The sequence below is a fragment of the Sciurus vulgaris genome (genome assembly GCF_902686455.1).
Source record: "Sciurus vulgaris genome assembly, chromosome: 17".
Lineage (NCBI taxonomy): Eukaryota > Metazoa > Chordata > Mammalia > Rodentia > Sciuridae > Sciurus > Sciurus vulgaris.
This window is the reverse complement of record NC_136478.1, coordinates 27,908,141-27,934,924: the sequence shown is the minus strand read 5'-3', so window position 1 is coordinate 27,934,924 and position 26,784 is coordinate 27,908,141. Positions and strand designations below refer to the sequence as shown.

At 50.1% G+C, this 26,784-nt stretch overlaps 3 protein-coding genes across 3 annotated transcripts; all 3 read left to right on the top strand.

The window, feature by feature from the left end:
• The first annotated feature begins 3,100 nt into the window (after nt 1-3,100).
• On the top strand, nt 3,101-4,084 carry LOC306648974 (metallothionein-1E). Its single transcript, XM_079119524.1, has 3 exons — nt 3,101-3,300; nt 3,575-3,640; nt 3,842-4,084. Exons 1-3 carry the CDS (start codon nt 3,273-3,275, stop codon nt 3,931-3,933), a joined length of 186 nt encoding a protein of 61 aa, XP_078975650.1. The 5' UTR covers nt 3,101-3,272; the 3' UTR covers nt 3,934-4,084.
• Nucleotides 4,085-19,759: 15,675 nt separating this feature from the next.
• LOC306648892 (metallothionein-2) lies at nt 19,760-20,991 on the top strand. Its single transcript, XM_079119323.1, has 3 exons — nt 19,760-19,903; nt 20,385-20,450; nt 20,781-20,991. Exons 1-3 carry the CDS (start codon nt 19,876-19,878, stop codon nt 20,870-20,872), a joined length of 186 nt encoding a protein of 61 aa, XP_078975449.1. The 5' UTR covers nt 19,760-19,875; the 3' UTR covers nt 20,873-20,991.
• A 3,536-nt stretch (nt 20,992-24,527) lies between these two features.
• Nucleotides 24,528-26,124, top strand: LOC306648893 (metallothionein-2-like). The gene is made up of 3 exons (XM_079119324.1): nt 24,528-24,683; nt 25,261-25,326; nt 25,889-26,124. The coding sequence occupies exons 1-3, from the start codon at nt 24,656-24,658 to the stop codon at nt 25,978-25,980; spliced, it is 186 nt and encodes a 61-aa protein (XP_078975450.1). The 5' UTR covers nt 24,528-24,655; the 3' UTR covers nt 25,981-26,124.
• The last annotated feature ends 660 nt before the right edge of the window (nt 26,125-26,784 follow it).

Here is a 26,784-nt window from a genome sequence, read left to right as displayed (position 1 = left end):
AGAGGCCAGCCGAGCCCCTCTGGTCCCTCAGGGCCGGCCCACCCTCCACCAAGTGACCTGGCACTGCAGGAGTGAGAACAACCACCCAAATGAACTCTGCTCCTGTTCCCCACCTGCAAAGCCAGGAAAGATGGACGGTAAGAGAACTGCTGCTCGATTCTGGGGAATTGGGTTGCGTCACTAGATCCTCAGAGCGACCCGGTCAGATATTTAATGATGACTGCTCCCTTCAAGACTGGACCTGCCTCCTCTGGCCTCTCAGCTGCCGCTCACGTCCGTCTTTTGATCTCCGCGATCAGCTCTCTTCTGGACAGAAGCTCGCCAATCAGCGCAGCCTTCCGAGAGGTCTGCCCGGGCATCTGTGACTCTACCCAGAATGACGGAAGCAGCGGGCTTGGAGGTACACGCCTGTAGTCCCAGCTACTCGGGAAACGGAGGCAAGAGGATCTCAAGTTTGAGGCCAGCCTGGGCAGTTTGATAATACCCTGTTCCAAAATAAAAAGGGCTGGGCATGTAGCTCAGTGGTAGAGTGCCCTTGAATTTATTCACCACCACCACCACAGAAGCAAAACAAACGAACAAAAACCCAGAATGACTTAAGCAAAAAGGAGATGAATGCGTTCCAGTGGCTTCAGGCACGGCTGGATCCAGGTGCTCCCACGATGTTGTCAAGCTCCATTTCCTTTGTGAAGACTTTATTGTTAGACTCATCACATGACAACAAATGACTTTAGAGACTCAGCTTTTTGTCCTCTCAGGTTCAAGTCCAGATGGAAAGAGTATCTGCTGTTCTCACAACATTCCCAGCAAAACTTTCATTGATTCTCTTTGATGCAGAGTTGTGTAGCCCAATCTGAGCCAATCACACAGGCAAGGTAGGTGGAAATATCTGGGAGGTAGGTGGAAATCCCTGGACACTGCAGGAATAAAGAGTGGGGAGGGCAACTCTCTAAAGGAAAACCAAGGACACCCTTACAGGGGAAGAATGAAAGATGGCGGTGGCAGAATTATATATAGCTTTCTCAGCTGTTAAAACCAGAGTGAAAAATCACCTCCCTCACTGTGGCTGACATACTTCTATTAATAAAATCCAGGGTGACATCATCACCTCACAGTGATGACTCACATCAGATATTCAAGGGGATGTTTTTCACATCCGGTGCTGCTCAGAATCATCTCTCTCGTCCCCTACAGTGTCAGGAATGCAAGCATTTGAAAGTCCTCCCTCTCCATTTCTGTCTCAAGCCCAGCAAGCCTTTTGGGGACATGGAGATGCATGGTCATAACTAGACCTGTGTGCCTCCCCCTTCCCTGAATGAGCATCCCCCTCTCCTCCCACCGTCAAAGGGGCTCCTGGGAGAAAGCTTTGACCCAGAAGAAAATTTTACTATCAAGATGGATGTCATGAACCCAGGGCAGACTCAACACTCTGCGGGCCAAGCTGGCACTGGCACATTTCCACAGAGCTGGGTGGTGGTCTGGCTGCAAGGCGGGGGTGGGGGGTGTGGTACATAAGTAACAAAGACGATGAATCTGGCCAACACAGAAGAGCTCGCAGGGCACAGGGCTGCCAGACACAGGGATTTCTGAGACGCCGGCTCTAAAATCACAGCATGTTTGAAGATGACCCTGGAATTCAGGTGCAGCTGGATCATTTCACAGGCGAGCACAGAGCCGCTCAGAAGGCACATGTGCACTGGAGGTCTGAGTGACAGAGCGCCCTCCAGAATCCCCGACAGCTCACCTGTCCCAGGTGCATGGAGCAGCCAGAGCCCTAAACCAGGTGGGAGTTGGGGAGGGGGCAGTCAGGGGAGCCCTCCATTCACCCACTTGAAATCGACGGAGAACCCCCCCAAGTTCTCAGGCACAACAGGATGCTCACCGGCCCCTTCCGCGGGCAACCACCGCCCCGGTTGGGAGTGCTCGCTGGTGGGACTTCCACAGGCGCTTGCTCACTTTGAGGCTGCAGGGACAGCCGCCCCCCAGCACCCACCACCTCACTGAACCCCCGCTGCAGCCACCAGCATCCCTAAGCTGCCAGGAAGCTCCCGGGAGCCCCGCATGACACCCTCTGGCATTCCAAGGGTGATGATCTGCAGCCTTGGCACAGCGGCCAGATGTGGGCTGGCAGGAAGCAGGATGTGGTTCCCCAGGGAGGAATCTGGACACCATCTGGCGCTTCCCCTCAGCGTTCACCGGGAAGAGAGCTCTGGTGGGGTTTTCCCTTCTGAGTGTCCCAGGGCAGTGCCAGCTGGCAGCCTTCCCGCCTGCCAAGACCTTCTCACCCCCAGGCCAAGGAGCTGACCCACCTTCTCCTGCTCTTCCTGCCCCTGAGCTCCCTCCATCCTCAAAGGGGCCCCAGGTCCCTTTTCCCTACTCTCTCCTGGGGCTGCCCGCCTCACTGAACTTACTAGTGGTGGGAAATGAGTTTCCCCAGCACCAGGCTGGCTTGGGACTTCTTGATCCTTATGCCCCTTTATTGGAGGTACCGACCCCTAGATTATCTTTAGCATGGGCTGGGACCTCCCTACACTCTGCCACTCTAGCTCTGTGACTTTGGGCAAGTTAATTAACCTCTCTGGGCTCCATCTTCTTCTGTCAAAAATGAGAATAATAGATCGTCCTCACCCATGGGTTGTTACAGGATTAACTCCCTACATGAAGTCCCAGTTGTGCACTAAAGGAGTCAATACAGAGCGGGAGTGAATCGCCATCCCACAGTTTAATACGAGGCTACAGAATGACTAGCTTTGACTGGTACAAAGATTTGGGGACCTGTCCGCACTTGCAACCGATTTTTCCCGCCATCGGAATCCCCACCACCAGCTTTCACCGGCTCCCTAATCGCTTAGGTTCAGACACCGGACAGGCGGTGGGGAGCTGTGCACACGGCGGCCGGAAGGAGCAGGGGCCCGGGGCGGGGGCGGGAGCGGGGCGCACGGCCAGGAGTCGGCACACGGTGTTCCTCTGCCCCCAGCCCCTGACGCGCAGCACCGACCGGAACGCGCACGTGGGCCACCTTCCCGGAACTGGCGCCCTGAGGTCCGTGTGCACAGCCGGGTGCGCTCGGCCCCGGGCGCCGCGCGGAGCGGTGCGTGACTCAGCGCGCGTGGCGAGTGCAGACTGCGCCCGGCCCGGGCGGAGTTTTGCACTCGCCCCGCTCGATCCAGCTATAAAGGCGGTGCTCGCGCGCTCCGCTCCACCACGCCTCCTCCAGGTTCCTGCCATCCCGCCGTTTCTGTCTGCGGACTCCAGCCACCGCTTGACTCGCCATGGACCCCAACTGCTCCTGCGCCACCGGTAACTGAGCGGGACCCCGGTGGGGCTGGGGAGGCAATTTCTGGTCTCTCTCTAATCACCTAACTTCAGGGTACTAACCCCACCTTCCCAAAGCGGTTGGGGGTATTTGTCTATTCTAGATCATTCGAACCCCCCTTTTACCAGCGAGCCACTGAGCTAACGGCTTGCCAGGCTCCCACGAGCTGGACTCGAGCCTTCGCACCCGGACTCCTAGCGCGCAGTCCCGCGCTCAGGTGTCCGAGAACCGCCCTCACCTCCGCCCTTCTTCTTCCAGGTGGTTCCTGCACCTGCGCCGGCTCCTGCAAATGCAAAGAGTGCAAATGCACCTCCTGCAAGAAGAGTAAGTGGAGCCTCTCTGCCTCTGACCCGCCCCCAGCGCCCCCAGCCCTCGCACGGCCCGCTCTTCCCTCCGCGAGATGATCGGAGGCGCCCGGGTTCTCATTCTGTCCCAAGCCGGCGCCTCCGCAGGGAGCCCCGCGGGGAGGGCGGATCCTGGAGCCCTTTCTCTCCCGCGCTCATCGCCGCCTCCTCTCGCCCGCAGGCTGCTGCTCCTGCTGCCCCGTGGGCTGTGCCAAGTGTGCCCAGGGATGCGTCTGCAAAGGGGCAGCGGACAAGTGCAGCTGCTGCGCTTGATGTGGGGAGAGCCCCGCTTCCACGTGTAAATAGAACAACATGAAGAAACCTGGATTTCTTTTTCTTTTTCTTTTTTTTTTACGACCCTGACCCATTTCCTACATATGCTTTTTCTATAAAATATGACCGACAATAAATGTTGTTGACTTGATTCTGATTCAGGTTTCCTTTGTGTGCTTAGGAATAAGGACGGGGCGGGGGGTGAGGGACTGAATGGGGAACGCAGACCTGTGTCTGGACTCTAATGTGAGCCCCTTAGGAACTGGCAGCTTTCAGGCAAATCAGGTGACATTACTGAGCCTCAACTTGGGGAAAACACCCAGGTGTGCCTCAGGAAAACACTCTGCTGTGGGTCAGGCAGAGTCGGAATTCCCTCGGGTGCCGAAATCTTCATTCCCTGATCTCTGCCCAACTTCAGTTACCCATTGGGTTTTAGGCTTAAAGGCTGTAGGATCCAACTCCAGTTGCTTGAATCTTAACGCGGAGCTTCTTAAACTTGTGTAAACAACAGGATTTTATCTTCTATCAATCACAGATCTAAGCTTTGGTTAAAAAATGAGTTAATAAGAAAATGAAATACATCTGAGCACTGGTGCACTCCCTGTCATTTGGGAGGCTGAGGCCCAGGCCCGCGGATTGAAGATCAAGGCCATCTTAGTGAGACCCTATCTCAAAATTAAACAAAGGGTTGGGGAGGTAGCTCATAGTAAAGCACCCCTAGGTTCAGTCCCCAGTACTGCCACAAAAAATAAAATACAAATCCCATTTCTTGAGACAACAGGAAAGTTTACATAAATATGTGAACAAAATAAGAAAAAATAGAATCACAAATGCATTCAAGGGTGTGCATTGCAGACTGGAAGTGATCAGGCATCTTGCTTGCCTGCTCCTCCCCACAAGGGACCTTAGTCTTGGCTTGGACAGGACACTAACAGGACTCTAAGGACTACCCCTGAGGGCTCCCTGTCGTGACTTGGCTGTGAATCTTTGGATATTCCTCTCAAAGTTGAAATCCTGGTCCCTGGCTACTTCAAACTGGCCAAAGTGAAGCCAGAATTGGGGACAGGCAGTTATAGAAATAGGGGTTGGGTCAAATCGAGGAAATGGAGGCCATGAAAACCATCTGCCTCTGGAAGTTGGAGACTGCCCCTGGGAGAATGGAATATCAAGGGTCTCCGGAGCCCATTGATTACCAACTTTACCTGCTTTTATCAAGGATTGCAAGCAAGGAGCTGCTGATTAATGCCCCGCCCTTGCCAGGCTGAATCACTTTGGCCCTCCCCCTGCCCCTTCTCACTTTATGCATCTCACCTGCAAAACCTGGCCTAGTCACTTAGGCAGGAAGGTGAGATAAGGGGGAGAGAACTGGAGAACAAAAGAGCCCTTAGCCTATAAAAGATGTAGGGTGCGCTCACTTCTGGGGACTTTAGAACATCAGCCATGGCCCCCTTCTCTTTCCCCGGAGAAGTCTGTATTATTACCTTTAAATAAAACCTGCTGAATATGCTTGCCTTGGCGTGCTTCTCTAGTGTTCAGACTTCATTAGAGGGAACAGAACTTGTCACTGGTAAATGGCAGTATCAAAAGGACTAGGAGTTTGGAGAGAATCGCCCAGCAATTTCCTGGGAAGATGAAGTGAACTTGAGCTTCAGGACCGGATGAAGCACCTCATGTCTGCCCACGCAGGGGTGAGGGTGGATTCTGCCCTGTGGAGGGTGTGGTGATATCCATCCGGGTGACTTGTAATTAAAATCAACGGTTAGTGCCCCCAGCTATTTGTTAAGCCAGTGCTATTTAATGTTCAAAGAGGAAGCCTCTTGGCCAGAAGTGAAGACCAAGCCTGTGCTCTGGTTCCTGAAGGAGAGGCAATGTCAGAAGGCTGCCCGCACCAAGGGCGTGGGATTTGGTGTCAGGCAGCCTTGGTTCACACCCTTGCCAGCTGTGTGGCCTGGGTAAGTCACTGAACCTCTCTGAACCTCCAGTTCTGTCACGAGAGTGGAACCTGAAATTACTGTTAGCTTGTTATCCTGTAGTCAGAGGCCTCTGACCGGAAGTGAAGGCCTGGTTGATGATCACCTGCTCCAGAAGTAGAGGAGTTTACACATCCCTAACCACGAGGGGCTTTGCAGGGTTCCATCTAGCTAACACACCGTGTTGACATTTCACATGACCTTGGTTCATTATAATCTCATTATAATAATAAACAGCACACTCACCAGCAGGACAGATCTAACCCTGCCCAAATTAGAGAAAAGACATGGTGCCCAGATCTCTGGAAATCGCTCCTTTCCCAAGATGGCAGCACACTGCCACACCCCTCAACACCCAGTCCCAGGGAAGCCCAGACCCCAGTCCTACTGGGGTACAGGTTCCCTTCTCCAGTCGCTGGCCATGGAATAAAGTTTCCTGCCTGCCCCCAGAACAGTTGACTTATTTACAAATAGCACAAAGTAGGAAAAAAAAAAAACCTGCAGATTCCCTAAGAGCTCCTCATTTGCAGACAGATTACATCTCAATGTAGAGGTTAACTGAGACAATCTCCTGATTCCTGACTTGGGCTTAAAAAACAGTGACAGTTATGATCATTCTGTCCACATGGACTTTCTGGAGAGAGAATCCTGTCTCAACAAACCCTGGGGAAAGATCTGCCTGGGAAGGAGTACTCTGGGTTGCAGGCTGGCAGGAGAGGGAGCCTGGGTACACAGGAAGTGTGGATGACCTGCACCAGGCCTTCTGTGATACAGCAATACTGTGGATTTCAACAAACACAAAGCCCTGCCATCTCATATTATATGAACTTCACTCCGGAGAGAATGGACGTGAGGGAACTGGCGTAATGGTGTCCTTTCAGAGTGGCTAAGCAACTTGCCCAAGGTTATATAACTCAGACATCAGAGGTTTGGCCTCTTGCCCTGATCATAGCTGCCAGATCAAGATGTCATAGGATGGCAAATCCTGTCTCTCACAGTTCAGGGCAGGAAGGTACAAGATGGTCTGGTCCACGAGTCACATGCTAAGGTATTAGAAGAGAACAATACAGGTACTCCACGGGCCTGGCTTATTTGTCTGAAGGTAGGACAATGTTCTCTACATTTATTTCTGCCAGTGAGAAAAGATTATTATACTCCTTTTACCATGGAGGAGATTCAGCCACAGATCATGGTGCCCAGGTAAAAGCGACTCAGCTGCCATGTGATTTGCTCTCCAGCAGTCGCCACTAACACGAGCAGGTCAGTTGGCGACTCTGTGGCACATACGGATAGTTGCCTGCCAGCTCTGTTACACACCGATATTTCATGCAACATTTTTCCTTTAAATGACTCATATTTTCTCAGATATATTTGTATTACTACTGGCACACCAGAGGAAAGAACTAAGAGGATGTATGCAGGTTGAAATAGAAGGAAAAAGATATTTGTTTTAAGAAACTGGCCCATGTGTTTGTGGGTACAGGCTAATCTGAGACCTGCAGGGCAAGCCAGCAGCCTGGAAACTGTGTCAGGAGTTAGTGTTGTGCTCTTTACGCAGAAGACAAGACGGTCAGGAGGGAGAATCTGGAGGGAGAATTCCTTTCTCATTATGTCAGGCTGACAGCAGAGTGAACCGGATATTCCTTTTTCGCCTGGGGCCTCTGTCTTTTCTCCTAAGGTCTTCCACTAATTGAATGAGGTTCAAAGATACTGTGGATGAGAATCTGCTTCACTCAAAGTCTACTGACTTAAATGTTAATCACATCTAGAAAATGGCATCACAGTGACATTAAACTGATGCTTGAGCAAAGAATTGGGCCTAGTCAAATGAACATGAAACATTAACTGTCACAAAGGAATTTTTTTTTTTTTTTTTGGTGGTGCTGGGGATTGAACCCAGGGCCTCATGCTTGAGAGGCAAGCACTTTACCAACTGAGCTATATCCTCAGCCTTCAAAGGAAAATTTTGTTAACTCTACCAAAACTGAGTATCAATCAGTCTTACTTCCAGGCAGAGATTATGCTAGTAATGTATATAGTGATTGATATATAAAACATGCGTAATATATCCTGTGATACCAATCATACATAATGTATGCTAATGATATGTAGTGATTATGCTTAATAAAGCAATTGATATATATAGAGTATGTAATACATAGGTACATTGATGTATATATTTCATATATCTCACATGTGATGTCCACTTTCACATGGATTAAAAGTCTTTTTTTTTAAGTTTTTTTAGTTGTAGATGGACACAATGCCTTTAATTAATTAATTAATTTAATGTGGTGCTGAGGATTGAATCCAGTGCCTCACATGTGCTAGGCAAGTGCTCTACCACGGAGGCACAACCCCAGTCCTGAAAGTCTAGATTTAAAGATCACTTTCAAATACTCTGGTCACACACAACACTATTAAATCAATTATTAGACCTCATCTTACATAACTTTTTTTCCCCAACCTGGACCTAAAATAAAAACAGGTCGGAGAAAGCCTTTGCTCAACAAGTAGGTAATAGTGATTTATATTTCTAGAATGGGGTTACTGAACCGTGAGTCATACTCTCCAGCAAAGCCTCAATGTTCCACCAGGGTAACTGTTTAAGTTCACAAAGCAGAACCTGGAAACCCCTGGTGGCGAAATGATCAGTGATTTTTCATCAAAGAAAATGACCCCTAGTAGGTAATGTCCAGTCACCAAACCAAAGGACGACTTAAAATAAATAGCCTCTTAGGTCATGTCTTTGTACTACAGATATATTTGTAAGATTTATTTGATTTTTTATTGGTGCATTATAAACATACATATTAGTGGGACTTGTCACAGGTTTTACGTATATATAAATAAGCCTAGCTAAGCTGTGTGTGGCTAGCGTGTTCCTCTTCAAGGCCTGCTGTTGGGAACACGCTACCCTGTCTCACTCTGTGCACTTCTATTTTCTCCATAAAAATCAATCTGTGCCTCACTTTGACAGGTCCCTAAATTTCTTTCTGCGACAAAGTCAAGGAAATTAAGGGTCTGAGTTGAGATCCACCTCTTTCTCTTGGGGAACCGGTCCCAGTGACACTTCCTTCTTATTTAGAAAGTATTTATACAGGGTGTGCACATCACCTCCAGTGACCGTTCCTTTGGGTGCATCCATCGTGGAGTGGCCTGGACCTGCCAGGCTGTGGGTAGCCCCGCGAAAACTTTTTGCAAAGTCGGACCCAGACCACGTGGCCGTACAGTTTCCAGACGAGAAACAAAGGAAGCGACCCGGGTTGACCCTGTATGTGTAGAGGATGAACCGCGGCCAGAGGCTGGCCACGCGGGGGAGGGGAAGTCACGCCACCGGCGCATGTCCTTTGCTCACAACCCCCTCCTTGCGCCCGGCCAAGCGATGCAGGGACAGGCACACCAGCCTGGGCTGCACACGGACCCCGGGAATGACTAAGCAGACGACAGCGCCGGAGCGGGGGCCGGGACACCAGCGAGGTCCCCGGGCCCAGTTCCGGGAACAATTAGGGGTGGTGGGGTGGGGGCAGCCATCTCGGGGAAATTGGGAAAGGGCTGCGGGGCGGCAGGAACATCGCGTACGGAAAAACACACAGTCCTTCGGGCCAAAGGGACAGTTCCAGGCGTGTGCACCGAGCGGAACTGCAGGATCCTGCCGCGGGCGGTAAAGCGCACTCAGCCCGGCCGGGAGCAAGAACCTGGGCGGGGCCTTTGTTCTCCGCGGTCACCCGACTGTGCAGGAAGCAGGCCGCCTCCGGGGCTCTTGTGCTTCTTGGCCTCTCTGCACTTGCATCCTCCCCAGGTCTCCAAAATGACCCCGACTGCTTCTGCGCCTCTGGGAAGAGACGCCGAATTTTTATTAGTCCCTTCCCAGCTACAGACCCATGTCCCCAGCAGTGTTGGACGCATTTTGAGTATTGGCTGGGAAGGACCCATTTCCTTCCTAGTTCTAAGGCTTTCTCTTTTGCCAAACACCTTCATTGTCCCTTGGAGCATTAGCACCCTTCCAATAAATCTCATTTCACAGACCAGAGTATTTATGCTCATAACCCCGCCTGCTCCATGTCACACTGTCATTGGAATCTGCTAGGCTGAGGCCCAGTGCTTGGTCCAGTGTCATAAAGTAGTAACTCTTATGTACAACTGTAATGCACCAATTTAAAAAATGTGGAAAAAAAATAACGACTCTGCTTTAAAGGAAATAAGAAAAGAGTTTATTCTGAGCCAAATACCAGTGGTCATGGCCCCAGAGCCCCAATTCAAGTGACCCTGAATGACATGGAAGATGTTGCAATTCAAGTGACCCTGAATGGCCCATGGAAGACATTACATGAACTTTTGTAGTCACACAACAAAAGAAAGTCATAAGTCAATGTTTACCAATTGCATGGGTGAGGGTATATGAAGCAGGTGGGCTATAGCAAGGAAGGAAAATCCCTTTTGTAGGTTTCAGGTGTTATTTTCAAGCGTCTTAGCTTTAGGGTTGGTGGAGGTTAGAGGTCAGCTGAGCTTAGGGATGCATTCTGGGAGTTTTACCAATAGTCACAAAAAATGTTAGGTCAGATACGAAAGTTAAGGTAAATGACTATCAATGGTCTAAAGTCGCCCAAGATGACTTTGGCCCGCGACCTACAAAATACCCTCTTTCAACGATCACAGTGTTCTAGTCCACCAGCATCAAGCAGTCTGCAGGATCTTTAATATAGATGCAGCTGTTTCAGAAGACTTCAGTTCACACCAGCATCTGAGTTGCCTGAACTGAAGAGGAAGTGGACAGATGAAGGACAAAAGGCCCATGCCATCCTGTGGGGAGCTGTAACTAACCATGCCCTGAGCGGGACCGGTGTAGCCTTGCACTAGGCTGGTAGCATGTCCTCTGAGTGCTGCGTTTCCTGCATCTCGTTCCTTGCCCACTGCAAGCCCTTCTCATGCTCACAGGTGGTCCTGCCAATGCCAGGAGTGAAGGCGCACCTCCTGCAAGAGGAGTGAGTGTGGGGTCTTTCCTGGGAAACCAAGGGCCGGCCAGGAGGCAGGAGCAGGTCAAGGTCCAGCTTCCCACTTCCTTCCCCTGCACCATTCGTTTCAGCAGCAGAGCAGGAAGAAGTTCAGAGATGGTGGAGTCTCAACCTTTTCTCTAATGGGAAATCTGAGGCCCAGAGGGTGTGACCTGCAGAAGGACACAGGTGCGATGCTTGAGGAATTTCATCTCCTAAATATTCTGGGGGTCTGGCCTTCCTTTGTCCCTGTAGACCCTGTCGCTGACTCTCCAGTCTCTGCTCTGTTCTGGATTCAGATGAGTCTTAGCAGATTTATTATAGGAAGAACTTGACCACACAGATCCACCAAATGCCTCCTGACAGCATGCCATTCACAACTAAGGGTCCTGTGGGCTGGGGACGGAGCTCCAGCCAGGCCTGCTGTTGGGCCAAGTCTGCTCTCACCTCTCACTCGCCCCTTTCTTCCCCAGGCTGCTGCTCCTGCTGCCCAGCGGGCGGTGCCAAGTGTGCCCAGGGCTGTGTCTGTAAAGGGACATCAGGCAAGTACAGCTGCTGCCGCCTGAGATGGGGAAAACCCATGGAGTGACCTGTGCAGACCTGCATTTCTTGTCATATGACCCTGACCCATTTGTTACCTTCCTTTTTCTATGAAATATGTGAGTGATAGTAAAATTCAGTTACTTTATTCTGTTTCCTTCCTGTGCTTTGGAAATAAAAGAACTCCATGTCCAACAGCCGAGGTGGGGGAGGACACTGGGCACCCAGAGATCTGAGGGCAGGATGGGCACTTAGCCCTTCCACACTGAGGGCCTTGAAACCAGGCAAGTGACCTGTCACAGTATCAGTTTCTCAGTTAAAAATGTTACATATTGGGCTGGGGCTGGGGTTCAGTGACAGAGCACTTGCCTAGAATGTGTGAGGGCACTGGGTTCAATACTTAGCACCACATAAAAATAAAACAAATAAAGGCATTCCGTCCATCTACAACTACAAAAAAAAAAAAAAAGTTACACATTGTGTCAGGTGATAGAAAGACACAGACATCCATCACAGACCTCAGCCTGAGGAACATAAGATAACATAAACCCAATTAGTATTAAGTAATAAATACTTCATCTGGAACAAATCTTACCTATACTATATGCTGTCTGGATAACACTGAGCAATTCTCTTCAAATCCGCAGTCACTTTACTGGTTCTAAGTGGCCCAGGACTGGAATTTGAAAGAGTTCAGGCTGTCTTGGGGAGAAATTTCCAAGGATTCAGAGTCAAGACACAATAGAGGGCTCTAGGTGGGGGGTCAGTGCCAGGCAGGTCATTGGCCCTGGGGTGGCCAGGACTCCTGCTATGGGTAGGTTGTCTGGGCCGGTGCTATTCTAGGTGTGTGTGTGGTTCACACACTGGGGCTGGCCTGGGAACTTTTTTGTGATGCATGCCTAGTACAAGTGTGTAGTTTTATAATTTTTTCTGTTTTTCTTTCTGGTTTGTTTGTTTGTTTTGGTACTGGGGATTGAACCCAGTACTTTGCCTCTGAGCTACATCCCCAGTCCTTTTTATTTTTTATTTTGAGACAGGGTTTCACTAAGTTGCTTGAGAGTGTCAGTAAGTTGGTGAGGCTGGTCTTGAACTTGTGATTCTCCTGCCTCAGCTTCCCAAGTCACTAGAGTTATAGATGTGCACTATTGCACCCAGCTGTAATTCTTCTATTTTTCCTGTTTTTTTTTCCCATATATTTATTGCAAAATATAATGAAATGGATTTCACATTTTTATGGTTTTATTTTGTAATACTAATTCATTTTATTTATTTTATTTACATACACAAAGCAGCCTGGCCTGGTGTGTTTAGCCTTGTATCCCCTTCATTACCATCTATCACATGAATATGTGACCTGTGGTCCAAAAAGAGTCATTCATTCTTGCCACAAAATTGTGATCCACACTAGGGAGGGATATAAAGCTAGGAGAAAATTCTGTTCTCATGTCAGATACAGAATTATGGCTATGATTTCTGCAACCACCTGGGCCATGGTACTTAACATCTCATGTTGAAATAATTCATGTTTCTGTAATTTATATGAAAAATAAACTCTCTACCTATGCAGAAAATGAGCATCATTCTCATTCCAGATAGAAAAAAAAAAAAAAAAAAAAAAGGAAGTCTGTAAAGATACAGACCAATATATAGATCCCACTTACAGATGGCTCTTGTCACTGGCCATGGTGGGGCAGGGGGCTCACTCCTGTGGGAAAGGTTCCCAGCTGTGCAGAAGGGTGGAGGATACACCTGGGCCTAAGGGAGGTTTCATTACAGACACCCCTTTCCCCAAAGAGACTGATGGGCTTCCAGTCACTGACCCACTTCCTAGCTCTGGGACTTCGAGCTCTTTCCTTGAATTCTTTGTGTGGTAGTTGTTTGACTCATAAATAGTATTTCCCTTTTTGTGAGGTTCAGAATGTAAGGGATTAAATAGGGCCTGACCTCAGAGACTAAATGTTGTGCAAAGGTCAGGAATATTGAAAGGGAAATACTCGCTTCTCCTGCTATTTAATGCAGGGTCTGCATATCATCTAAAATAATCCCTCTTTGTGGGCAGTCCCAGGAGAATATTGAGCAAAGGAGAATCGGGCAAGGGCGCCCATGCATCCCCTCAGGCGCGCAGAAGGGAAGGAAGAGAGACCTGGAACAGTACTGGCCTCAGGGCCGTGCACACAGGAAGGGTCCAAAGGACTGAGACAGAGACACGGACCACGCGGAGGAGAGGAAGTTCATAGAAAGGGCTAGTCCTTTGCACAAAAAGTCCTCGTCCAGCTGTCCAGGGGCTTGACGAGTCTGGGGTTGCGCACGGACTCCAGGAAAGGCGCTGCAGAGGACAACAGCGCTGCGCCAGAGTTTAGGGACACAGGGCGGGGATTGAGTTCCTGGAACGCACAGGGCAGAGATGGCCTGTAATCTCGGGGAAGTAGGGACCAGGGAACAGGGCGACAGGGTGGCAAGGACTCCGCTTACAACACGTTGCTGGGGGTCCCTCCGGCGCAAGCCGGCGCCAAAGGGACGGCCCAGCAGTGCGCACGGAACGCGCCGGGTGCTAGGGTAGTCGCGGGGTGCGCTCAGCTTCGCCCCGCGGGGGCAAGGGCCGGGGCGGGGCTTTGCGCCCGGGTCAGTCACCTGACTGCAAAGTCAGCGGGCCGCCTGCAGGGCTCTGGAGTGCCTCCCAGCAGCCCGACTACCTTTGTGTCGCTCGCTTGGCATCTCCAGTCTCACCGGAGCTGATGAGTTTGTGGTCCTTAGAGTACCCATTTCTCGACCACAGAATAGATGTCCCTGGGAGTGCAGGGTGCATTTTGAGTCCTGGCTGCAAGAGACTCTGGCACCTTCATTAGCTCTAAGAGCATTTCCATCCTTCCACGATTCCCCTTTCAGAGGCCAGACTGCTCAGACTCCTAACTGCCCTACTTCTTGTCACCCAGGAGTGGGGGATACTAGGCTGAAACCCATGGCACTGGCCCAGCATTTGAATTGCGTGGACCTAAGCGGAGGCAGGGAATGCTGATTCTTCTGGATCAAGGACATTAGGCACATCATAGCCTACAGGAAGAGAAGGATTAGGCGTCCTTGAGGTCTTAGTGGGACAGAGCTAGCAGGTCTGGCATCGCGCTAAACTGGGCACATTTGTGGACCAATTGCTTTTATCTCCCACAACCCACTCTTTTGCCTGCTGCCTGCCTTTCTCCTCTTCGCAGGCAGCTCCTGCACCTGCCCCAGTTCCTGAAAATGCTTAGAATGCAGGTGCACCTCCTGCAAAAAGAATGAGTATGGGGCCTTCCCTGGGAATTTGGGAACTGGACTGAGTCAGTGGTAGGATCCAGAGCGCAGTAAGTAGGAACAGACCAATGACCAGCTCCCCCCACAACCTCTTCCCACAGCACCTGATGCAGGAGCAAAGCAGGAAGAACTTTAGAGGTGGTTCATTTCCAACCTTTATTTCTTAGAACGGGAAACTCACACCCAGGAAGTACACCAGGCAGACAAGCACAGACCTCACACTTGAGGAATGGCTTTCTTTAGCATGCCATTCTGGGGAGTTCTGGTTTTCCTTTGTCCCCATGGGACCTATCACTGCCTTTCCAGGATTCTGGACCCGTCCTGGGCTTAGGTGAGTCTGATAGAGTATGTTGAGGGTCCTCAACTGAGGGTCCAGAGGGGCTGGAGGCAGAGCTCCAACCAGGCCTGCTGGTGGAGAGGGAGGTGCCTTTTAAGTCTGCTCTGACCTCTTGCTCTCCCCCTTCTTCCCCAGGCTGCTGCTTCCCGGGGCTGTGAGAAGTGTACCCAAGGCTGTGTCTGCAAAGGGGGCTTCAGAGAAGCCACCTGATATGGGGTATGCCCTGCTTCCACATCTAAATAGAGTGATGTGTGCAAACCTGGACTTTTTCATGCATTCCTGACCCTTTGTTACATTTCTTCCTCTATGAAATATCTGAATGATAATAAAAAGTTGCAGAATGATTCTGACTGGTTTTCTTTGTGAGTCCTGCACCATATCCAGCATAGATGAGGTCCTGGACATTGCATTGGGAGTGCAGAAATCTGGGTGCTGCAACCATATCCTATCAACATCAACACTGGTGCTTTAGGCAGATCCGTTTACCTGTCTAGGTTTCAGTTTCTCAGCTGAAAACATTAAGAACATTATGCTAGCTGGGGATATAGCTCAGTTGGTAGAGTGCTTGCACAAGGCCCTGGGTTCAGTCCCCAGCATGGGGAAAAAGGAAGAAGAAGAAGAAGAAGAAGAAGGAGGAGGAGGAGGAGGAGGGGGAGGGGGAGGGGGAGGGGGAGGGGGAGGGGGAGGGGGAGGAGGAGGAGGAGAAGGAGAAGGAGAAGGAGAAGGAGAAGGAGAAGGAGAAGGAGAAGAAGAAGAAGCAGCAGCAGCGGCAGCAGCTAGATGATATGAGGGCACTGGAATCAGTGACAGACATCAGCTTTGGTAAGATAAAATGAACGTGCACAAAATCCAGTAGGCAACTTTCAATGAGTACATGAACAATAGGAAAATAAACATTACACATTTATTCAAGAGTGTGCATTGCAGATTGGAGACAGTTTGCAGACCGTCCTCAGTGCACCCTGCAGCACTGACCTGGACATCCCCATGAGAAATCATCAATCTTGGCTTGCACAGAGACACAGGATGCTCAGTGACACCTGAGAGGTCCCTGCTGTGATGTGGCTCTGAATCTTTGGAAGTTCCTTGTAAGGTCAGGCTGAAGTCTGCTCCTACTTCTAATTTTAGCTGTTGTGTGCTTAAAATTAACAAAATGACTAGGGATTTGGAGGGAATTCAGGTAAGAACTTTTTCCAGATAAAGTACCTTGGGTCTGCCTATGCAGGACTGATGTCAGATCCTGCAGTTTCCAAGCTACAGTGGCATTCAGTAGAATGCAGGGAGGCCCTAGGTGACTAATTAATAGAAGCGGTTATTTCCCTTGGCTTCTCGTTGAAGGAATTGCTGTTTGATGTTCAAAGAAAATGATGAGTCATGTGATCCAGAAGGCAGGACCATGATTGCCTATAGGTGTCCTGTGAGAGTTTCAGAAGGCACCTTGTGCCATGTGCATGGGTCTTGGTGTCAGACAGTTCTGGTTAACAGTTGACACCACCTCTTACTGCCCATGTAAAGGCTCTTTTACTCATGTGAAGAGAAAATATTATATCTCTATGGAGGGGTAAAATGTGATAGTGGCCTGGCTTCTGGATAAAGCTTTCTTTATATGTGCATAGTTCAACCACTGAGCTATATCCCCAGATCTTTTTATTTTACCTTGAGAAAGGGTCTGGCTAACTTGCCAATGTAGGCCTTTAACTTGCAATTCTCCTGCCTCAGCCTCCCTAGTTGCTGGGATTGCAGGTGGATGCTACTGCCCCAGACTAAACTGTGGCATTTAAATCATTAGGTCTCCAGCTCTTTCTGGAGACAGAATCCTGTTAGCTCCTGTCAAGGTTCTTGGAAAGGGCCCAAATACTTGGGAAGCATTACTGTGGATTTCGATTGCTGATGGTATTTGAACTCCATTGATCGATTCAAAATCCATGAGTATACGCAGGTCAGGTGGCCCACAAATGTAATCCCAGCTATTCTGGAGGCTGAGGCTAGAGAATCCAAGTTTAAAGTCACCCTCCCTAGCTGACCCAGATGGAAAATAAAGTAAAAGTATTGGGATGTAGCTCAGTGGTAAAGTGCTTGCCTGGCATGTGTAAGGCCCTGGGTTCAATTCCCAGTCCCTCAAAAACAAATGAGCAGCTATGTAGATGGTCTTGTGAACAAAGGTTTGTAGTTCCTAGATATTAAGGCTTTCTCAAGCTGTTGACCTTTACTTCCGTGGGGCCAATGAGAATGAATGTGCAGGGTTGGCAAGATGATCCTGAACTCCAGAGGAGTAAGGAAACCTGCCCAAGGTCCCACAGCTCAGCAGGAAAGGCGTGAATGAATTAGTGCTACAGCTGCCCTTATGCAGTAGACACAGCTGGACCACAGCTGGACGGATGTCAATGGATGCTATTCTCTGCCCCTCACATCGCTGAGCTGGAAGGATCCTTGGTTCACAAGTCCAGTTGTGCTTTTGACTTGAGAGAAGGTACATGGAGAACAGAGAGGTCAGAGCTCCGTAGGGGCATCTGATTGTCAGCTCAGATGTCTTCCCAGCCCAGATTTCAGTGTCCTGGTCTTTCACGAGACAGGGTGACCTAGGGTGGAGGGTGAGGATGATGCAGTCCACCTCCCTGGGTATAAATCTCAACAGTGTCACTTCAACCTCTCTGGGCTCAGTCTCCTCCACTGTAAATGGGGTATAATAAGAGGATGGGGCATTTAGGACTAAATGACAATGTACAAGAAGAACATAGCACGGTGCTGGTCAAGTGATGATTGCTCCAAAACTTATTTATTTATTTTCTCATTAGTTGTGGTACTGGTGATTGGACCCAGAGCTTACTCCCCAATGCTGAGTAATAGCTCTACCACTGAGCTATGTCCTCACCTCTTTTTAAAATTTTATTTGGAGACATGGTCTCCCTAAGTTGCCCAGGCTGGCCTTGAACTTGTGATCCTTCCCGCAGCCTCTTCACTAGCTGCAGTTACAGGCATGCACCACAACATGTGGCTCTTTGTGTTTTTTCACAGCACAGAAGACATTTTTACTCACAGCAATAAGCCATGCCCTGCAGGCCTAGCTCTTGTGTCCTCGGTCCTTCTCATAAGCCACATGAGTATGTGACCAGCAAGCCCCTCTGCTCTTCCCACCACTCAGAAATCCACACTGGGTAATAAGCAGTGCCCAAGACAGTTAGCATCCTTCATGAGAGGTGTCCCAGGGCACCTGCCACTTGTGGACCATCTGCACCAAATGTCACTTCACATTTTTCTTTGACAGAACTCGTATTTCATTAAAGTCACTCCTATAAAGAGCAACCCTTCTCCTCTACTGGGCATGAGAATAAGGCTCACCTCCAGACACAGGAAGTAGCTATGAAATGACACCTAGCCCTTCTGTGCCTCTCTTGTGGCTTCCTTGACTGAGTTGCAGCTTGATCTTGCCTTGCATTTCAAGCAGCAGAGAGGTGTGGAGGGCACACTTAGGCCAAAGGGAAGTGACTTCCCTGACCACTTCCCCTTCGAATTTGGATTCAGATTCAGCAATCCACATCCTGACCCTGAAAACCTGTGCTGGGAACTTCAACTCCTCATCTTGTAGATGTCTTCTTAGGAAAACAGTTCCATAAATAGTACTCACCAAGCACAAGGCCCTGGGTTCAATCCCAAGCACCGCAAAAAAAAAAAAAAAAAAAAAGTATTCACTGAAGGCTCTGTGAGTTTAAAGATCAAAAGTGATCAAACAGGGCTTGGCACAATTAAAAACTATGGGTTTATCAAAGATATCAAAAGGGAGTGGGCAAGCGTTGGTGCATGCCTGTTGAGACAGGAGGATGGCAAGTTAAAAGCCAGCCTCAGCAACTTAGCAAGGCCCTATAAGCAACTTAGTGAGACCCTGTCTCAAAAAAAAAAAAAAAAAAAAAAAAAAAAAGTAAATAAATAAAAAGTGCTGGGGATGTGGCAAAGCGCCCCTGGGTTCAATCTCCAGTACCAATAAAATAAAATAAAATAAATTTCAAAAAGGAGGTAAGCATTATCTTGCTTCTGTACTTAACTCAGGGTCTGCGCATCACCTAACAAGTGGCCCTCCTTGGGAGCCCCAGGCTTTGGGATTCCCCATTTATGTGTGTGTTCTGGCTAGGCTCTGGGAAGCCACAGGGAGTTTAAGCAGCAGAGGAACCAGACAAACGAATCCACACATCTCTGAAGTGCAGAAGGGAAGGAAGGAGGTAAAACCCGGTGTCCCTGTGCGGCTGTGCAAAAGAGAAACATGACATAAAGCACTAAGGGGACAGGGACAGGCAACGCAGGGGGGGTGGACAGGGAATCGATGGCCATTGTTCGGTCCACATTTCCCTGGTTCCACACCTGGAATGGAACGGATCTGGGTCAGTGAGCACGCGGCTGGGGTTGCACAGAGATCAGAGAAAGGAGAAACTGAGGAAAAGGGCGGCAGGGCTGGGCTGCAGGATGGGTTCCCGGAATGCGCGGGAGCAGTGGGGGCTGGGACCCTCGAGAAAGGTGGGAAGGGGCAGCAGGGACGCCGCGTGGGGCCGGGTGCACAGCCCCTGTAGCACTGGCCCGCAGTATGGGGGCGGCCCCAAGGTGCACGCTGACCCTTGCACGCAGCTCGCAGGGTGCGCTCAGCTCATGGTCTGCGGGCTGTGCGAACTCTGCAGGGACGAGTGCAGGGCGGGGGCGTGGCCTTTTCGCCCGGCCTGCCCCCGACTATAAAGGGAGTAGGCGGCTTCCCAGGCTCCAGCTCGCGTTCCAGCAGCTGCCTTTCCCGCTCGCCCTGTACTGGGACCTCGACTCACTTCCATTCAAAATGGACCCCAACTGCTCCTGCGCCACTGGTAAGGCACACCGGCTTTCTGGGACTTCGGACTCCATTTCTCAGCCCGGGGAACGATCGTCCCTTTGGATGGGGGAGGGCACACCTTTAGTTTTGAGTGAAATGGGTTCTTTACTTTCCACTCCAGATTTTCCATTTCTTTTTCTCTGGCTAAGCGCTTACAACACCCTTTTGGACTTACGATGTATCACCCACTCTACCCCCAAAAGCTGGCTCCCATTTCAGGTGATCCATTATCACCTCCCTGAGCTGGGCCTGGAATCCGAGGGCCTCTTTCCCTGTGGGGAAAACACAGAGGGTGCCTGCCCTATGCTTCCCAGCAGCAGTGTGGAGAAGATGGAGTGACACTTCAAACGGTTCCCTGTGAGATGGGAGCTGCCAGGGCTGGGCCAGTGTGGCCACGGGTGCAGGATGTCAGTGACCCTCTGCTGTGTCTCCTGCATCACACCCATGGCTCCCTGCCTGTCTTTGATCCTTTGCAGGTGACTCCTGCACCTGTGCTGGCTCCTGCAAATGCAAAGAGTGCAGATGCACCTCCTGCAAGAAGAGTGAGTGTGGGGCCTTCCCTGGGAGGCTGGGCTGAGGCTGGGAGGAAACCCAGAGCTTGCTCTGAGTGTAAGCCTCTGGGGAACTGGTCTTCTTTTGCCTCCAAAGGTCATTCCACTCCCTCTCCAGACTTCTTCAACTGTTCTGAGCTCAGATGGGTCAGAGCAGACTTTTTCTATTGGGACAGAAACCCCAAAGTTATCTTTTGTTGTCCCAGAATGGAGCCCAGCTGCCTTATAATAAGGGTCCTGTGGGCTGGGGGCAGAGCTGGAGCCAGGCCTGCTGTTGGGATAAGTCTACTCTGGCTTCTCATTCTCCCCTTTCTTCCCCAGGCTGCTGCTCCTGCTGCCCTGTGGGCTGTGCCAAGTGTGCCCGGGGCTGTGTCTGCAAAGGGGCATCGGACAAGTGCAGCTGCTGCACCTGAGGTGGGGTGAACCCTGCTCCCGTGTGTGCACACCTGAATTTCTTGTCCTTGTCTCCAGACCCGTTTGAATCATTTCTTTTTTCACGAAGCATGTGAATGATAATAAAAGCTGTCTACTTCATTTTGACTCTGGGTTTCTTTGTGTGCTATGAAATTAAGGAACTGAGGCAGGCAAGTCTCTGCACTCCAGTATTAGACTGCAAATACTGTGTTCCTGCAAGCCAGGTGAGCTTACTGAGCTTCATCTTCTGTAAAATAGAAAAGTGTTGTGCCAAATCCATTTGAAGTGTCTGTGAGTGCAATGGGGGACACATGGTCCCCTTCATTCTCATGTGAAGTGTTGAAGGCATGGAAACTTCTTGATTTTTTAAAAATTTGTCTGATTAACTTCACTTCCTTATTGGATTCTAGACTTGAAAGTGATCATAGGGTCTGAAAACCAACTCCCCAATTCCTTTTGTCCTCAGTGGTTCCCAAACCCCATGGTGAAGAAAGTTTTTATTTTCCTTTCATGTCATGCCTAAGCTTCAGTAAATTAAAATTAATTATAGAGAAAATGAAAACCAAGAATGAAAAGAACAAAACCCATTTATTTTACATTCAATAGGAAAATTTTAGTGAATGCATAAAGATGGAAGAAACTAATAATCTACACACTCTGCACATATGTTCATTGGCAACATGCATTGCAGACAGGAAACAGTGTGCAGACTGTCCCTAGGGTGTGGCCTACACCCTCAGCCACACTGGTGGAGACATTTTTACTGGGAACCCTTAGTCCTAGTTCACCCAGAGCTGCTGGCAGTACATTCACTGAGCCCTCAGAGTACAGAATACTCTGTTTTCTTTTCTTTGTTAAAGGAGATTGAATCCAGGGACACTTAACCACCGAGTCACATCCCCAACCCTTTTATATATTTTATTCAGAGACAGAGTCTCACTGAGTTGCTAAGACTGGCTTTGAACTAGTGATCTTCCTGCCTCAGCCTCTCAGTTACCCTGTTTTCATTTGGCAGTGATTTTTTTTTTTTTTTTTTTTGGGTACAGGGATTATTGATCCCAGGGTGCTATGTTGTTCTCATGAACCACCACTTATGTATTGAGCTAAGTAGTCCCCAGGTCCCCCCTGCCACTTTTTCTTTTCTTTTCTTTTTTTTTTTTTTTCAGAAAGGATCTTGCTAAATTGCTTATGGACTTGCTAAGTTGCTGAGGCTGGCTTGCAATCCTCCTGCCTCAGCCTCCTGAGCCACTGGGATTACAGGCATGTGCCACTGTGCTGGGCTTGCTCCTCTTTCAATCTCAGCCTTCAGCTACTTCTAATGAGCTTAATGTCTGGGGACCCGGGAAGGAATGGTCTAGCATTTTTCTGGCAATATAACTTAGGAGCTCCTGCTAAACTACTCTGTATGCAGTGGTAAAATTGGAGTCTACATTCTGAGGGTGTGGTGCTGTTCTCTAGGAAGGATGGAGGTCCTATTATAGGAACCAGTGGGACAATGAACCTGAAGTTTCATCAAGATATGTCCTTTTGCTGGGCATGGTGGCCTGTAATCCCAGTGTCTTGGAAGGTTGAGGCAGGAGGATCAGAAGTTTAAAGTTAACCTCAGCAAAAATCGAGGCCCTGAGCAACTCAGTGAGGCGTTTTCTAATAAAATATAAAAAGGGGCTGGGGATGTGGCCCACTGGGTAAGCGCCCCTGGATTCGATCCTCAGTGCCAAAAAAAAAAAAAAAAAAAAAAGAATCTTGTCTTCTAGAGTAGTAGGCAACCTAGACAACCTGCCCAAGGTCCCACAAACTCAGCAGTAAAGGTGTGAATGAATTAGCACTACAGCTGTCCTTGTGCTTTGGACACAGCTGGCACAACAGGATGTCACTGGTTGCTCCACTCTGCCTCTCAGCAGTTCTGAGCTGGAAGGGCCCTCAGGCAGCAAGTCGAACTGTGCCCATGATTGGAGAAGGTACATGAAGGGTAGAGAGATCTCTGCAGGGGGATCTGACTGCCAGCTCAGTGGTCTTCCAGCTGTCGCCTCTATACCAGATTTGAATGTTCCGGCCTTTCACAAGATAAGGTGACCTAGGGTGGAGGGTGAGGCAGGATGTTGCAGTTGGCCTGGCTGAGTGCAAATCTTACCAGTGTCCCTTCAACCTGCATGATGCAGCCTCTCTGGGCTCAGGCTCCTCCACTGTATAATGGGCATTAATCACATTGGTTTGTGTGAGCAAAGGACTTTTTCTGAAAAGGAGTGGATACATAGGAAAAACTTAGAATAGGGCCAGGCACATATGAGGGTGTATGACATTAGGCATTCCTTCATCATCCTTAAGCCACCTGGTGTTGCCCCGCGTCCTGAGCTGTTCTCTTCAATCACTTACGCATATGTCTCCGACCCAGTCCTTCAGTCTTCCCGCGTAATAGGGATCCCCACCCAGTTCTTACATTCAGAGTAAAACAGCCAGCACCCTCATAACAGATACAAAAGGATTCTGCCACAGTTGTCCCTACATGCAGGGTTCTTTTCACTTAATTTTGTTGTTTTAAGTGATCATATTTCTTTATATGTATTTATGTGAAAAGCAAATTCTTTACCACTACTGTAAATGATAATCTCACCTTCCAGACAGAGATTGCCCTGAAATCAAGTATCTATATCTACACCCTTCTGCCTCTCTCCTTGCTCTCACAGCTAAACTTAACCTTGTTCTTGTCTTAAAGATCCCAGGCAGTAGAGGTGTGGAGGACATATCTAGACCAAAGGAAAGCTGTGTCACTGACCATTTCCCATGCAGCTGGCTGGAGTAGCAGCCACCCTACTTCCTAGGCCTGAGTCTGAGCTAGTGACTTCAACTCCCGGGTCGAGCTTATCCAGTTTTAAAGTCAGTTTATGAACAGTATTTCCTTTTGGGATTATTATGATTTTAAATATGGAAAGTGATTAAAGAGAGCTGGCGAGGCTCTGGGGAGTGCCTGGAGAGGTTTTCTTTTATTTCTTTCTCCCCCGCCCCCTTGTTTTTTGTTTGTCTCCAGTGCTGGGAATTAAATGGAGGCCCTCGCAAGGCAAGGCAAGGCCAGACTCTACCGCTGAGCTACACCCTCAGCACCCCCAAGAAGTACCGGTGCACATGTGCCCTTTGGTGGTTTCAGCCCTGGAGAACTGAGTCCTGTACCCGCCCTCCCATGCCCCTGCTGTGGCAAAGGACTGCTGTGGGGACAGGGACAAGCAATGTGGGGGGGGGGGGGGGGGCAAAGGCGACACCTGCATATTATGCACACAACACCCTCACTGCTCTCCGGATCTCAGAGATGCGCAAATATAGGCACGAGGCTACCGGGAAAGGCTAAGGTGGCATCGCAGTGCGGGGCTGCGGGTGAGGGACGGCTACGCCCGGTTTCCTGGAACGATCGGGGGCGAAGGTGACCTGCAAACTTGCAGGAACTGGTAAGGGGCAGCGGAGCGGCAGGGACGCCGCTGGGGCCGGGCGCAGAGCCTTGCTGCCTTCCGAGCGGGGGTCAAAGGGGCAGCCCGGCCGGGAGCACCTCGAGGCCCGAGTGGGCGGGGAAGGGGCGGGGACTGTGCGCCCGGCGCGCGGGGTGCGCTCAGCTCCGAGGGGGCGGGCGGTGCCGACTCGCAAGCGCGCGTGCAAAGGCCGGGCGGGCCTCTGCGCCCGGCCCCCTGACCCGGCTATAAAAAGAACTCGCGGGCCCGCGGCTCCAGCGCGCCTTCTAGCAGCTCACCTTTCTCTGCATCTGTTGCTTCGGACCTCCTGCTTCATCAGGACTCGAAATGGACCCCAACTGCTCCTGCGCCACTGGTAAGGGTCCCTGACTTGATTCTCAACCACAGGATAAAGCGTCCCTGGGTTTGAGGAAGTCGTACTTTGAGTTCTGAGCTAAGTGGATTCTTCATTTGCCCTCCGTGTTCCTTTTCACTGAGCTCCAGGCAGTATTTCCATCTTCCCTGTGGCTGCGTGAGGAGTTCAAGGCACTCAGGCTCAATGGTGTTCTGCCTGATGCCACTCAACTGGTCAGGGAGGCTGCTGGCTCTAGGCCTTGGGGCAGTCAGGGTAATGGAAGGCAGAGGAGGTTGCTTCTTTGCAACTCACGACATAAGGTCTTGGCCTCCAGTCCCAGTCATCCTGGACTGGGTCTGGAATCTAGGATCTTCTTTGTGGGGAAAAACCAAGGGGTGGCACTTCCCCATCCCAGACAAGGGGAAAGAAGACCCTACTTCTCTACCTCCCGCTTGAAGGGAAAATCCTGCTTCTCTGCCTCCCCTTGAGTTGGGAAGTAACTGCCCGGCGGCGGCCGGCCGCGCTGGAGAAGCAGCTGTGGAGGTTAACGGCCATCCAGTTATCTGCATCTCCTGGCTCACTGCCTTTCTCCTTCCAGGCGACTCCTGCACCTGTGCTGGTTCCTGCAAATGCAAAGAGTGCAGGTGCACCTCCTGCAAGAAGAGTAAGTGTGGGCCCTTCCCTGGGAGGCTGGGCTCCTCCGGGTTCGAGGAGGCAGGAGGGGGCCAATGACCAGCTTCCCCATCCCCTGCCCTCAGCTCCTGATTCAGAAGCAGAGCTGAAAGAGCCATAGAGAAGGGGAGTCCCAACTGCTCATAGAACAAGGATACTGAGCCCTGGACACACCAACTTGTGTCCAGTCTGAGTCAGAACTTGAACGTAGGTCTTGCTTCCTGAAGCAGCTTTCTCCGTATGCCCGGGTCCTGACATACTCAGTGCACAGGATCTTGGGGACCACATGTGGTTTCTGACCTGCTGGGTCAGACTTTTCCAGTACTTCCCTGGCCCTCTCCAGAGCTGCTTTGTCAGGTGTTCGAGTTTTCTCGTTTCATTATAGTTTGGGGGCCTGACCTTCCTTTACCTCCAGAGACCCACGCCCTGCCTCTCCAGACTCTCTGTCATGCTGTCCTGAACTAAGGGTCCTGTGGGCTGGGGGCAGAGCTCCAGCCAGGCCTGCTATTGGGCCAAGTCTGCTCTCACCTCTCACTCGCCCCTTTCTTCCCCAGGCTGCTGCTCCTGCTGCCCAGCGGGCTGTGCCAAGTGTGCCCAGGGCTGTGTTTGTAAAGGGGCAGTGGACAAGTGCAGCTGCTGCGCCTGATGTGAGGAGAGTCTCCCTTCCACATGTACATAGAGTGACCTGTGAAAACCTGGGTTTTTTTTTCATACAACCCTCACCCATTTATATAAAATATTTCATTCATTTAAATATATATGAACTTTGACAATAAACTCATCCAGACTATTTTGACTCCATCTGCCTCATGGTGTGTGGGACTATGGATCTTGGTTCTCACTGGGCTGTAGGGGGGTGTAGGTTGAAGGAAGGAGGAACAGCAGGATCCGGTTAAAAGTGCATGCACCCGGGGCTGGGGATATAGCTCAGTTGGTAGAGTGCTTGCCTCACAAGCACAAGGCCTTGGGTTCAATCCCCCGCACCGCAAAAGTGCATGCACCCAATCTTTGTTTTCTTTCCTGTACCAAGGACGGAACCCAGGGGTGCCCTACCACTAAGTTACATCTCTAGCCCTTTTTATTTTTTCATTTTGAGTCGGGGTCTCACTAAGTCACGCAGACTGGCCTTGCAACTTACAATCCTCCTGCCTCAGCCTCCGATTCACTAGGATTACAGGTGTGCACCATGGGCCAGTTCATGCACTCTATTTTAGATTTGGCTGTCCTTTGTGAGCTATGGAAGGGGGTTTCCTCCACAATCTTCTAGAAATAGTCCATTGGTGGCTGGTGCCCTTTTTGCATGTTATCTGTTACCGCCTAAACTCAATAGCCACTTATGGTACACCTACTGCATACACAGTTAGACATGCCATTGTTGATGAGAGGAACATGGTGCTTATAGACTGTTGGAGAGACAGGTAATTATGGAAGAGGAAGTCTTGCAAAAAAC